Source organism: Oryctolagus cuniculus, chromosome 6, assembly GCF_051225735.1.
Source record: "Oryctolagus cuniculus isolate XC-2025 breed Fujian yellow rabbit chromosome 6, ASM5122573v1, whole genome shotgun sequence".
NCBI lineage: Eukaryota > Metazoa > Chordata > Mammalia > Lagomorpha > Leporidae > Oryctolagus > Oryctolagus cuniculus.
In genome coordinates, this window is record NC_142872.1 from 4,040,632 (window position 1) to 4,054,617 (window position 13,986).

Below are 13,986 nucleotides of genomic sequence, written 5' to 3' on the forward strand. Positions count from 1 at the left end.
TTTGCCGATTTCCCATTCCCTGCTGGCGGCCAGCACCAGGGCCACAGAGTGCAGGGGAGGCAGGGTGCTCCCAGCTGTGCTGTGGGACAGCGCCTGTGAACCCTGTGGTCTCAAGTGCCCTGGGCTGGGCTAGACACCGGGGGGCCTCCCCAGGGTCCCTCTGCCCACCTGCGCCCAAGCCAGGAGTGGCCACGCTGCCCTGGGCCGTGTCTCGCAGGGAGCCAGCCAGCAGCACCTGACATCCTTGCACTTCCAGCCACTTTGGGTTTGGATGGGGTCTGGGCTGCCCAGAGACAGTGTGCATCACAGGTGCCTCCCCACAGCTAGGGAAGGCCCAGCAGGAGGAGGAGGCTTCTGGGCAGGTGAATCCCCTCTGTCCTCCTCCATCCTCCCCCGGGGGCCGCCTCAAACCTGGCACGCCCTGTGCAGTGCCTTGAGCAAGGCAGACAGGACGGCCGGTCTGCTGTCTCCACCTCACAGTGCAGGAGCCGACCTGGCTGCTCTGCGTCTCCCACCTTCCTGTGTGCCGCTTTCCCTCACTCGCACCTTCCAGACAAGCACCAGTGTGGAACGTTGCTGTGGCAAAAGCCACCATTAGGGTCGCAATGATGCCACCCTTCAGGGTACTCTGTGGGCCCAGGTGTGGGCCAGGCTTCCAAGGTCGTTGGGGCCAGTGAGACGTGGTGATGATGGCGGTCATTCCGCCACCCAGTGACCCCTGTGGCTTGCGTGGTGGGGTTTTCTAGGAGAGGAGAGCTCGCTGAGTGGGCGGCACGGGAGGGCGGAGCCTCGCTGAGTGGGCGGCACGGGAGGGCGGAGCCTGTCCATGCAGCTCCTGGTGGTTTGGGAGGGAGTGCAGGAGTGGGGGATAGCACTCACTTCTGGAACCAGAGGCATCTCAGGCCGGCAGAGATGAACCAGCCGTCAGGACCCTGTGTGACCTCCGAGCTGTGACACCGTGGGCACCGGTGCTTGGTGTCCCAGCCACGGCCCTGTCAGGTTCTCTTCTCTCCATGTCCCCTCTCCCCTCTGCTGGGCCCGGGTTCCAGGGCTGAGACTTGGGTCCAGGCTTCGTCACTCACTGTGTCTCCCGGGTCGTGGTGTTTGCTCCCCGCGTCCCCCGAGCTGCTTCTCAGCCTGTGGCCAGGCTCCTTGTTCTTCCACTGAGGTGGCCGCCTGCGCGCATTTCTTTTACTTCCTCCTCCGCATTCTGTTCTCGGTTGGTAATGTGAAGTTCTCGGAAGTAGTGGTTCTCCAATGCTGTGGCCTTGGGAGCCCTGCATGCCTGGGACATTGTTGAGGACCCCAGTGATGACACGCATGTACTGTCCATGTTTAAGACATTGAAAGTTTTTAAATCTTGATTTTTAAATGACAGTGATAAACCCGTTACATTTGGAGGTGATGTGTTAATGAAAACCTCTCTGCTAGGGCCGGCGCCGAGGCTCAATGGGCTAATCCTCCACCTTGCGGCGCCGGCACACCAGGTTCTAGTCCCGGACGGGGCGCCAGATTCTGTCCCGGTTGCCCCTCTTCCAGGCCAGCTCTCTGCTGTGGCCAGGGAGGGCAGTGGAGGATGGCCCAAGTCCTTGGGCCCTGTACCCCATGGGAGACCAGGATAAGTACCTGGCTCCTGCCATTGGATCAGCGCGGTGCACCGGCCGCAGTGCACTGGCTGCGCGGCCATTGGAGGGTGAACCAATGGCAAAGGAAGACCTTTCTCTCTGTCTCTCTCACTGTCCACTCTGCCTGTAAAAAAAAGAAAAGAAAAAACCTCTCTGCTTTGCAAAAGAGAAAGCATTCAGTGAGGAGAGTGGCACCATCGTGCGCGGCTCTTACTCTCACGTCTTAGAAGATGACTTGGCTCTCACCCGCTCCAGCACCCAATTTGTGTTGTTTAAAGTACATGGAAAACATCTGGCCTCACTGCGATACTTGAGTGGGAGGGGGAGGACCTCGCGGGTGTGCTGACGGGGTCCCAGGAGGTCTCAGGAGCCCAGGGGAGGGAGGACCTCGCGGGTGCGCTGACGGAGTCCCAGGAGGTCTCAGGAGCCCGGGGTACTCAGCGGCCATGCTGTCAGTTGAGACTGGTGCAGTGAGTGCCGGGAAAAGTGTCCTCTTCAGATTGTTCTGAAGGAAATTGAATTCCAGACGCGGTGACTGACACAGTGGGGGGTTGCTGCTGCAGACGTTGGGCATTCGGACCTACCGGAGCCTCTCAGAGTTCATGTTTTACCTCCCAGAGAACTGACGCCCCAGCGTGCCGTGTGAGCGCACGCCGTGGAGCACAGCAGAGTGTCCGTTTGTGTCAGAATATCCTTTGTTTAACACAGGTACATCATATAAAAATAAGACGCCCTAGTATCATAATTTTACATTAATCAGAAATATAAGAAAACAGGAAGGGGATCCTGTGTCACACACACCGCAAAGCTGTCATGAGAAAAGTAAAGTTCAATACCAGGACTTTCAGTGCAGGGACACCTGTGCCCTTCCTGCACTAGCGACAAGTGTGCTTGTTTGTGCCGACTCCTCGGGGACCTGAGGAGGGAGGCAGAGATGTGTGGGGTGGGCCAGTCTGGAGACCTCAGGGGCTTCTACCAATCTTGTACAAGGCCAGGCAGAGCTCTGGAGAGCCTGTGGGGTCTGCTCAGTGTCCAGCAGGTGCCTCTCTGTTCAGATACCCCCTACTTGTGTCCAGTTCAACAGCAAAAGAGCCCCTCCCCGCCCTGGGCCATGCTGCGTCCCCACCAGCCACAGCGGCCGGCACGCTCACAGCCTCCTGTGCCCTCGCACAATCGAGCAGAGCATTCCATGTCCGGGATGAACAGTCATGTGATTCTTTAATTGCTAGTAACAGCAGAGTCTTTTAGAGTGAGGCCCCATTTGAATGTTTGCAGTGTTTCACCGCGTGTAAAATGATGGCAGGTATTCCCTGTGTCGGTACAGGGGTGTGGGGCCGAGCACCCCACCCCACAGCTGCACTGTGATCTCGCTGCAGGAAGGCCCATTTTGCTTGGTGTCGCGCGTCCCCCGTTGCCCCCCGTTGTCCCCCGTTGTCCCTGTGGGGCTGAGCACGAGGACCCTCGGTAGATCTCACTCCTGAGCACTCGTCCCACAATCAGGGAGTACACGGGCGCCCTTGAACCTGCAGCTCCCTGAGACACATTCTCTTGTTTTTAAACGGTCCAGCTTTTCTTAAATGCATACTTTCTTGCCTCGGAAGTGTTGAGAATGTGAGGAAAGCCAGGGGCTGTCTCCTGCCCTGCAGGGCACGGAGATCTCAGAAGCGGCTTTATCCAGACGTCCATGCCAACCTTCCCTCCCGGACGGGGCCGCTGTTTGCTTCCTCGGCGTTTGTCACTAGGAGCATCAACAGTGGGCACGGCCCCTGCCCGGGAGCAGGGGTCACGGCGGGCTGGGCGGGCTGTGGCTCACCCACCAGCCGGGCCACTGCCTCCCTCAGTTTCCCGTGTGGATCTAAGAGAATTCCTAGCAAAAGGGTGCATTTGGGTTACCAGTAAACACTCACTGTTCTCTGTGTTAAATCTGATGGCAGGAGTTACTGATAATTAACTATTAATCATTTATTGGCCAGTCCAGGATCTGAAAGAATCAGGAAGTAGTTCCCCGGGGCCTAGTGCCCGTGGGAGACGGAGGGAACATCACTTCAGGTGGTCAGCAAGGGCGGCCCTGGGACACAGGAGCCAGGCCGCTGCTTGGGACACTGCGTCCCCTGTCAGAGTGCCTGCGGTTGAGTCCTGCCTCCACCATCATCCCCCTCCCTGCTCGTGCACCCTGGGAGGCAGCAGGTGATGGCCCAGAGTACTTGGGTCCTCGTCATCCATGTGGGGGACCCCAAGGAGCTCTGGGCTCCTGGCTTCAGCCTGGCCAGCCCCAGCCCCAGCCCCAGCCGTTGTGTCTGGGGAGTGAACCAGTGGATGAAAGCTCTCTCTCCCAAGTTGTCTGTTGGCTCCTGATTTCCTTCAAACAAACAACCAACAACAAGAAAACGTCAGCGAAGGCGTTCTTAGTGTCTGCCAGCCGTGGTCAGTGGAGGGGCCTGACCCCCGCTTGGCCCGTCAGTCACTCGTCTCATACATGTGTACCAGAGGAGGCCGAGACCAACCTACGAGAGCGGTCCCTGAGGTCAGAGGCAGAGGGAGCTTGCGGGTGGAGACGGAGCACGGAGCTCCTGCGGCTTTGTTTCCTGCCACAGAGAGAGAGACAGACAGACAGAGGTGGAGTCTGGGGCCCGGGACTGGGCTGCTGCTGCCGCGCGGACCCCAGGCCAGTCTGCCTCAGCTTCTCTCTGACCTTGCCTTGCAGGTGGACAAGAAGATCGTGCGGACTGAGATAGGAGTCCTTCTGCGCCTCTCCCACCCCAACATCGTAAGTGGCTTTTGACCTCTTCCCATTAGTGTCCTGGACTGCAGAGCCGGGCCTTGGTCCCTCCCTGTCCCTGCAGATGACCAGAAGGGATTTCCTCTGCCTCTGGTGGCCACCTCGTGTCTGTCCTCATCCATCTCAGTTCTCGGGCTGAATGAATCTGCTCCCAGAAAGCTCACAAATGCACAGGCGTGCGTAAGAGGATGAGACCTGGCGACCTGGCCTGCCTCCTCCCTGCACCGGTCTTAGGGACACCCGGGTGCTGGGGCAGCCGTGAAGAGACCACGTGACTTTCTGGCTCTGGGGTCTCCTGTGAGGTTCTTGGGTGCAGGAGCACCCTGAGACGCTTGCTGAGGGGTGGCAAGGCTCTGCTTGGGGCAGGTGTGGACCCCACCCCCAAGGGAAGGGCCCGGGAGGAGCCCTCGTGAGCCAGGGAGAAGGGCACAGGCATCTCCGGGGCTGTTGCTGGTCGTTAAGAAGCGAGGCGTCCCCTTGAAGAAGATGTCACAGAAGCCCGTGGTGTCACAGGGAGACGACAGTGCTGAGGGCCAAGCTGAGGGACGCACCGGGCCGGCAGGGCAGGGGCAGGTGTTCCTGTCCATGGGCTCGGCTCTCAGGGGCGCCACCCAGCGCCCGGGCACTGCCCTCGGCTCTGCCTTCCCCTATGCTTGTGCCCCTTGGTCCTGCGGGGGTCTCAGCACAGTTCTGCCTTGGACACAGGAAAAGGATGGAGGGGGTGGGCAGGGCCCCAGAGGAGGCCACCAGGCTGTCAGGCACCCAGCTGCACAGGGCTGCTCCACCATGGGCGTCACTGACCAGAGCTGCCCCTGCCCACTGTCCACTGCCCGGAGGCCAGCAAACCAGGCCCAGGGCCACCCTCTGCCTCAGACCTGTCCTGATCCACAGCTGCTTCCCTGAACAAACTCAGGGTCCTGTTTGCCCAAAGTGCTGGGCAGAATGCGGCTTGGCCACCACTCGTACAGGTCTCCTGGGTTCCAGAGAGGAGTCAGAGCGGGCTTCGCACCACCGCAGAGCCGTCCTGGCCCCTGGCTTCTCAGATGTGCAGAGGGAGCATCCGAGATCGGCTGGGTTACCCGAGTCACATCACCGCTGCTCCCGCTTTTCCGGGGACGCCTCACCTGCAGCAGCGGGTCCACTGCGCAGTACACTGAGTCCAGAGAGCCTCAGCCCTGCCCCCGCCTCACCTCCCACCTGCCCCGCCCCTCACCTCCCACCCTGCCCCTCCCCCCCGCCCCTCACCTCCCCCCTGCCCCTGCCCCACTCCCACCCTGCCCCTCACCTCCCACCCTACCCCTCACCTCCAACCCTGCCCCTGCCCCACCTCTGACCCCGCCCCTCACCTTCCCCGCCCCTCACTTCCCCCCCTGCCCCACCTCCAACCCTGCCCCTGCTCCTCACCTCCCACCTGCCCTGTCCCACCTCCCACCCTGCCCCTCACCTCCCACCCTGCCCCTGCCCCACCTCTGACCCCTGTCTCTACCCCACCTCCCACCTCACACCCTGCCCCTCACCTCCCACCTGCCCCACCCCATCTCCCCCCATCCCGCCCCACCTCGCACCCTGCCCCTCACCTCCCCCCCTGCCCCTCACCTCCCACCCTGCCCCTGCCCCACCTCCCACCCCGCCCCACCTCCCACCCTGCCCCTCACCTCCCACCTGCCCCGCCCCACCTCCCCCCATCCCGCCCCACCTCCCACCCTGCCCCTCACCTCCCCCCGCCCCACCTCCCCCCTGCCCCTGCCCCACCTCCCACCCTTCCCCTCACCTCCCCCCTGCCCCGCCCCACCTCCCCCCTGCCCCTCACACCTGGCCTCCAGCAGAAGCAGGCATTTTCTTTTTTTTTTTTTCTTTTTTTTTTTTTTTTTTTTGACAGGCAGAGTGGACAGTGAGAGAGAGAGACAGAGAGAAAGGTCTTCCTTTTGCCGTTGGTTCACCCTCCAATGGCTGCCGCGGCCGGCGCGCTGCGGCCGGCGCACCGCGCTGATCCGATGGCAGGAGCCAGGAGCCAGGTGCTTTTCCTGGTCTCCCATGGGGTGCAGGGCCCAAGCACCTGGGCCATCCTCCACTGCACTCCCTGGCCACAGCAGAGGGCTGGCCTGGAAGAGGTGCAACCGGGACAGAATCCGGCGCCCTGACCGGGACTAGAACCCGGTGTGCCAGCGCCGCAAGGCGGAGGATTAGCCTAGTGAGCCGCGGCGCCGGCCATGAAGCAGGCATTTTCATCCCTGGCAACCACGATGCCTTCAAGTGTCTTCGGCTTCTTAGTTGGTTTTGTCCAGATTCTGCAGCAATTTGGAAGTCGGGGTGTGTTGGCGGAATGTAGCGAATGTTCCAAAGGCAGCTGCTTTTCGGCTGTTAAAAGGCACGGTGTCAGAACCCTGTGGCATCTTGGCAGTGTGAGGTGGCTGATGGGAGCGGCAGGTGCAGAGCAAGGGCCTTCGTCCGCCACGAGCTGGTGTGGCACCGCGGCAGACTGCTGTCTCAGCCGCGGTCTCCCCGGTCTCCAAGAACCGAGAAGATAAGGAGTACGTGGCCTTTCTTCTCTCCCCAGATAAAACTCAAGGAGATATTTGAAACCCCGACGGAGATCAGCCTGGTCCTGGAGCTCGTCACGGGAGGGGAGCTGTTTGACAGGTCAGTGGCCCAGCGTGCAGCCCCGTCTTCCCGGGAGGCTGCGCCTGCTGACACCCACAGGTCCTGGCGCGGCCGCGCTGAGCGGCAGGGAGGGGGCGGGGGTGCTTCCTTGGGCGCCGGAGGCTGCCGCTGAGTGGGGGGTGGGGAGGGCCCTGGGACACCTGCTCACCTTCCCCACGGCGGCCACAATTTCCAGTCCTCCAAAGGGGGACTTTGGAGGCCGCGTTTGGTGGGAACCGTGGCCGGGTGAGTGTGTGCTGTCCTGGTGGTCCGTGTGGCGTCCTCACGCTCAGGAGACTCGGGACCTCCGAGGATGGCGTCACAGCCGCTTCCCTCAGCCTTCTGGGTTCCCATACAGCCCAGTTGTCACGCCTTCACCCACCGTGCAGAGCAGAGGTGTGAGGGGTGGAGGTGCCCGGGACTCTGCCCCAGAGCGAGGCGCAGGCAGGCGGTGGGGACAGGGCACGCCAAACGGATGTCTCTGTGGTCTGTTGCCTCCCCGACCTGCTCAGAATCCCACAGACTCATGGGAGCCCTTTGCTGGGTCCATCAAGTCAGCTAGAAAGGGTGGAAGTGGAAGATGACAAAGAGGCCTGGCGGGTGCACGCTGGGCACGGCCAGCTGTGCAGGGTGGGTGTAGGGTAGGAGAGACATGGGGGGAGCCCCGACACAGCCCGGGTATTTGCTGAATGGATGGAGGAGCCCCTGTGGGGGGAAGGTACCTGCAGGAGATGGGCGTGGGATGTGCGGCAAGGGGGGCACCACTCCCTTCTGCCGTGGTCTGAGTGTCTCCCCCAGACTCACACGTTCGCACCCGACCCCGGGGTGAGGCTCCAGGGCTGGGCCTTGGGGAGGGGATGAGGCCACATGTTGGAGCCCTCACAAGCGGGCGTAGTGCTCCGACAAAAGGCCCGAGAGATGCCGTGTGCCTGTGAGGCCACGGGTGCTGCTGCCGCCTGCAGGGAGTTGGTGCTTACCGGGTGGGCGCCCTGCTCCCCGCCCCTCCCCGCCCACCCCTTCGAGAGCTTGCTGCAGGCTGCGAGCCGCTCTCAGAGGCTGTGGCTGTGTAGCACTGCCCGGAGGGTCTGGGTCCTCAGGTGGGTGGGAGAAGACGGCTCAGCTTGACGGGAGCCACGTGGGCACTCCTGGAACACAGTGAGCTGTCAGGATTTAAAACCGGTGCCCTCTGGGAGTGGTTGTTTGGCCTCGTCATCAAGATGCTGGCTAAGGTGCCTGTGTCCCGCCCCAGGAGGGTTCAGCGCCGACTCCAGCTTCTTGCTAAGACGGAGCCTGGCAGGCGGCAGTGGTGCTCCGGTAGCTGGGACCCGACAGCCCGTGTGCGGTTCTGCACTGCATCCCTGGCTCTCGGCTCAGGCCTGGCCGCTCTGGGCGTCCGGGGGCACTCGGTGAGCACGTGGGGGTGTCTCTCTCTCTCTCTCTCTCTCTCTCTCTCTCTCTGTCTCTCTCACACACACACACACACACACACACACACACATCTCCCGAGGAGCTGATTTGGAAATACTGTGCTCTTTTCTGATTCTCATGTTTTAAGAGCAGCGAGTCACCTGGAGGCAGTGAGCAGCAGCAGCCTGAGCAGACGCCGGCGTGGTTCTGGGCGGGTGTCATCTGTCCGCCCGCCCGCCCATCCGGCAGCCAGGCTCACTGTTCTGAACGCTGGCCTCAGGAACTCAGCTGTGATGACTGCCTGAACTTACTGGGTCTCGGGCTGTTTGGGAAGCTGTGCTTTGGTGCTGGGAAAGCTCACTGGGCCTGGATCTGCCGTGCCGGCCTCGCTCTCGTTCTGAGCTTAGACGAGGCCCCTGCACCCACTCGTTCAGGGGTCGCCTGACTTCTCAGCCCCTGTCCTCCCTGTCGGCCTCTGCGCTGACCCCTGTGGGTGTCCTCCTCCGGCTCCCCGCAGGGCGCCTCACAGCCGGATCCTGCTGGGTGGAGCCCCCAGGCCTCCCCATGTGTCCCTGTGGAGTGTGGGCCTGAGAGAGACTGGGGTCCCTGGTTGTGAATTGTTCAGGGCAGGAGTGTGTGCCCAAGCTGTCACCCTCAGGCCGGGTACAGTTTCCCTACCTTCTCCTGCTTGGATTAATTTGGAATAGAGGCTTTCTCCCTCCCTCCACCCTGGGCTTTCTTCCGTGAAAGAATCTGGGGTGGAAGTTCATTCAGTTCTGGATAAAAAGTGGAGAGCTAAGAGCTAGCGTGAGTTTCCGGGGCAGAGACAGGTGGGTGGAGCAGTGACCTCACCATGGCCTCTGAAGGACGACAGCCAGGGAGCACGGGCCGCCGGCCCCTCCTCGTGGCTCAGGGGACGACCTCTTCCTGGATGTGGCTGGCTGCGTCGTCGATGAGCCGAGATGAGCTTGGCCTTTCCGTTAATAACTTAATTCCGCAGGCTGGCAGTGCATCCTGCATTATCATCCGCTGTTGGAGTTGTTTTCCTTCTTGAGAGCTAGTGTGGTCTCTTTGCTGCACTCAAGCCAAGACCAGACGTCTGTAACTGTGACGATAAGAATTCACTCCCTGGCTAATGATGCCTCTAATTGCGCCTAACAAATGAGCTAATGGAGGAACTGATGGAGAGATAACCATGTTAGGTCATAGCAGTCAGAATGGTGTATTTTTATTAGTAAGGATGCAGGGTGCTTACCAAAATTAAATAGTCAAAATCCAAGTGGAATCGACTGTTTCCTGTAGAATTTAAGTATTAATATGTAGGGCAGGTGATTAGAAATCTGGGGATGAAATCCATGATGATGTGCACGTCCAAGAAAACAAAAACAACAAAGTGAAGCCCCACACGTCCGACATCACGGGAAGAACATTCCAGAACTTGCTCTCCCATCCTTCCCCGCTGTGGAGTGTCACTTTGGCAGACACCCCAAGTGGGCCAGGTGTGAGGGGTCTGTGCAGCGCTCACTTCTCCCTGCCCCACACAGGGCCTGTTTTAAAGGGACTGGTTCAGCAGCACCCCCGCCTCTGATTCAGGCAGAAGTTCTCCCCTCTGGTTCTGTCTGTTGCCCAGGGCGTGTGCACACGCAGTGAGGTTCGGGTCTCGGCCTTTCTCGCTCTCTGATCCGCCAGCCTGGGTCTGCAGGCTGCCGTTCCCGCGTTGCTGTGAAGGTTTAGTCTTTGAGGCGTGGAGGGCTGGCACTGCAGGGTCTGCGGGGCGGCCGTCACGGAGCCGCACTGCCCTCCCAGGGAGGACCAGCTGCCGTGCGTTCTCGCTCCCGGGGCTGTGCCGTGAAGGGCCCCACTCTAAGCCTGGGGTTTGCCGGGGCTCCTGGGCAGGTCTGGGCGCTGGGCCCTGGCAGGGCCAGTCTCGCTCAGCCCACGCCTGTGGCCAGGGCCAGCCCTGGGAGCAGCTGTGCTTTGGTGGCTTTTTGTGCTCTCCAGGATCGGGGCTCCTGATGCCTTCGCCTCCTCGGTAGCTCTCTGATGTCTCCAAATAGATTTTTCAGAAGTACCGCCTCTGGCCTGCTTCCACCGCTGCCGTGAGGCCCGCCTGGCCCCGCACTGAGAGCAGAAACTCGGGCAGCGCTAACACGCTCTCACAGACACGGCTGCGTTCTCTTGAAAAGCCCACCCCGTGAGCTAGAGTACGGGAGAAGCACCCCTTGCATGGGTGTGGGCGGGGATTAGCCGAGGCCGTGACCTTGATTGGCTTCCTCTGTTAAGTGCTGGATCCTCAGTCTCTCATTTCCAGGGGAGTCCGTCCACATCCCTTTCGCTCATGGAGAGATCCTGAGCTGAGCTATTTGTGGGGTTAGGTCACTCAGAATCCCTTCCGTGCCCTTTGGTGAGGTGTTGGCTTCCGTGTTTTCCCAAGGGCAGGGGATAAATTCAGATTAAAATTCTGATCTGCCAGACCATGCTTTTTTTTTTATTTTTTAAAAGATTTATTTATTTGAAAGGCAGAGAATGGAGGGTGGAGACAGACAGACAGACAGATAAACAGACACAGAGACAAAGAGAGATGTTTTCCATCTGCTGGTTCACTCCCCAGATGGCCACAGCGGCCAGAGCTGGGCCGATCTGAAGCCAGGAGCATCTTCCAGGTCTGTCACATGGGTGCAGGGGCCCAAGGACTTGAGCCATCCTGCACTGCTTTCCCAGGCCATTAGCATGGAGCTGGATCAGCAGTGGAGCAGTTGAGACACAAACGGGCGCCCTGAATATGGGATACGGCGCTGCAGGTGGAGGCGTGACCTTCTACGCCTCAGCACCGGCCGCATATTCTCTGCATTTTCCAAAACTGAAACTACCATGGGAACTCCATGCACGGCAGCAGTGACGGGTGTGGGCCCTGCGCATAGCTCCTAGCCGCCTGCCCAGCCCTGGTGGCGCATAGCTCCTAGCCGCCTGCCCAGCTCTGGAGGTGCGTAGCTCCTAGCCGCCTGCCCAGCCCTGGTGGCGCATAGCTCCTAGCCGCCTGCCCAGCCCTGGTGGCGCATAGCTCCTAGCCGCCTGCCCAGCCCTGGAGGCGCGTAGCTCCTAGCCGCCTGCCCAGCCCTGGTGGCGCGTAGCTCCTAGCCGCCTGCCCAGCCCTGGTGGTAACCGCCACCTCAGCCTCCCTGGGCCGCCGACTCTTGGAGAAAAGGAGCTGAATCCTCCGAGCACTGTTTTTGGGAAAAACTTCCAGAAGTGGAGCTGAGGCCGCTCTCGCATGTCTCCCCAGGGCGGCTGGAGCTGGGTGCCCAGACTCAGAAGGGTCCTTGTGTGTGCAGGTCAGGAGGAGTCATGTGACGCAGTCTGATGGGCCGTTCTGTAAGGTCTCCGTGTCCGGAGAGCGATTAGTCGCTCAGCTGAGGGTCGCTGTCCAGCTCCTGTCAGGGTCTGGGCAGCGTGCAGATATTACTAAAATGATCTCGTTCAATGCTCACAGCAGCTCCTGTACGAGGCAGGCCCGATGTACGCGTCTCACAGACAGCTCCTGTTACGTCTCAGCCCAGCTAGGACCTTTGGGGGCCGTAGGGACGCAGGGCGGACTTGGGTGTGTCGCCCCCCAGGGCCTGTGGCTTGTGCTCTAACATCTAAAAGTCAGATTCTGTGAGTAGCCTCACACTTGTTCTTCCTTGAGTGTTGGCCCAACTTGAGCTTGAATACGTCTGGTTGTTTCTTCAGCCGTGAGTATGCTAAATGCGTCTCTTTATGTGGCTACAGATGAAGACAGCGTTCCTGGATGTGTCTAGGGTGAGTCTGCTTTTCCTAGCTGCTTGGCTGTAGAGGTGAGGTGGCAGAAGGGGACTCGGGAGAGTGGGGGCCTGGTGGTCATTTCCAGGGTGCCCCCGGAGCACGTGGGTGCAAGCAGCCGAGATCTGTGTGGAGGCCCCTGTCTCTGCAACACCATCCCGGAGCAGGCTTGGAGGGGGTGAGCTGTAGAGACAGAGGAAGGGGTGTGTTTAGGTCGAAGCTGTTTGTTTTTTCAAAAGCAGAAAGAGAGGAGACAGACGCATCAGAGAACCCAACAGGCCGGACGGTTCTGGAGGAAAGCGGCTCCGAGGGCGGGCTGTGGGGACGGGTCTGAGTCTGCCGCCTGGCAGCTGAGACGGAGCCCTTCCTCCTCTGTGGTTGCTGGTGAGACACGCGGCTCGGGTCAGAGACCAGTGGCTTTGTGCCAGGGGCATGGTGGGCGCACCTGTGTCGGCTCTCCTGGCCCTGCGAGGTCAGGGGGACGTCCAGCAGGCCTGGGAGGGGGGGTCCTGGACACAGAGTGAGTGTGTCACAGGAGAGAAAGTCCCTGGCGTGCAAGCGCGAGGCACAGTGGGGCCGTTCGGGGGAAGAGGGGTGCTCCCTCAGCGCACGGCACTGTGGGCCCCGGCGCTCCGCTTAGGGGAGAGAGGCAGACTTGTCTCTCGTGGAACTTCAGGACGGGGCAAATCTTTGACGTCAGAGCCGTGCCAGTCTGGGACTGGGGATGGGGCCGTGGGCAGCTCCCACGTGGCGGGGTCGGTGTTGCTGAAGGTGAGCCAGTCCGGACACTTGCTGGGAGGGGTGCGAAGGCGGCCAGGGTCCGGCTGCAGCTCTAGGGCTCTGCTGACGCAGTCTGCGTGTTAGAGACTCGAGTCTGCCCTCCACGACGTCTGTCTGGTTGTCAACTTTCTCCTCCTGGCTCTCTTCCCCGAGTTCGTCTCTCCTGCTCCGTCTCTATGGGCACATTTCCCGGAACTCCTCCCGTGCTCTCCAGGTGTGGGTTTGACGCTGAGCTGTGGCAGGGGCCATGCTGGCACCGCCCTCTCGCCTGGCGGGCGTCTCCCCAGCGCATCCCCATGGCACCCCTGGGCCGGTGAGTCGTCTTCTCCATGCTCACACGCATCCCACCCTGCCACACGCGTCCCACCCTGCCACACGCATGCCCTGGGAACGACTCCCCCACTGAGCTCGTGAGCGCTGGTGCCTCCCTCTTCTTCCACAGCTCCCCATCCGCTTTGCCACTGCTGTGCCCTGAGCCCTCGTTCCCCTCCCTGCCACATGTGTCCATCCCTGCCACATGCGCCCCACCCTGCCACACGTGCCCCACCCTGCCACACGTGCGCCCCTCCCTGCCACACGTGCGCCCCTCCCTGCCACACGCGCCCACCCTGCCACACGTGCCCCACCCTGCCACACGTGCCCCACCCTGCCACACGTGCCCCAACCTGCCACACACACCCCAACCTGCCACACACGCCCCACCCTGCCACACATGCCCCACCCTGCCACACTCGTGCCCCACCCTGCCACACCTGTCCCACCCTACCACCCGTGCCCCACCCTGCCACACGCGTGCCCCACCCTGCCACACCTGTCCCACCCTGCCACACCTGTCCCACCCTGCCACATGCGTCCCAGCCACACACACACCCCTCCCTGCCATCCTTGGGTGGAACGCCCAGAACACCACTCACAGCTTGTGGTTCAGATCAATGCTTTCTTGTTTTTTTTTTCCTA

General features: G+C 61.2%; 1 protein-coding gene across 4 annotated transcripts in view; it reads left to right on the forward strand.

Annotated features, from left to right (window-relative positions):
- Window positions 1-13,986, forward strand: part of CAMK4 (calcium/calmodulin dependent protein kinase IV) — a 179,158-nt gene that overhangs the window by 99,133 nt on the left and 66,039 nt on the right. For all 4 annotated transcript variants that reach the window (XR_016235021.1, XM_070075969.2, XM_051834544.3 and 1 more), the window contains 2 exons: window positions 4,330-4,392; window positions 6,962-7,044. Coding sequence is in view for 3 of the 4 variants with exons in the window: in XM_070075969.2 (XP_069932070.2) it covers window positions 4,330-4,392; window positions 6,962-7,044 (146 nt within the window). In the remaining variant the exon portion in view is untranslated. The remainder of the gene's footprint in view (window positions 1-4,329; window positions 4,393-6,961; window positions 7,045-13,986) is intronic.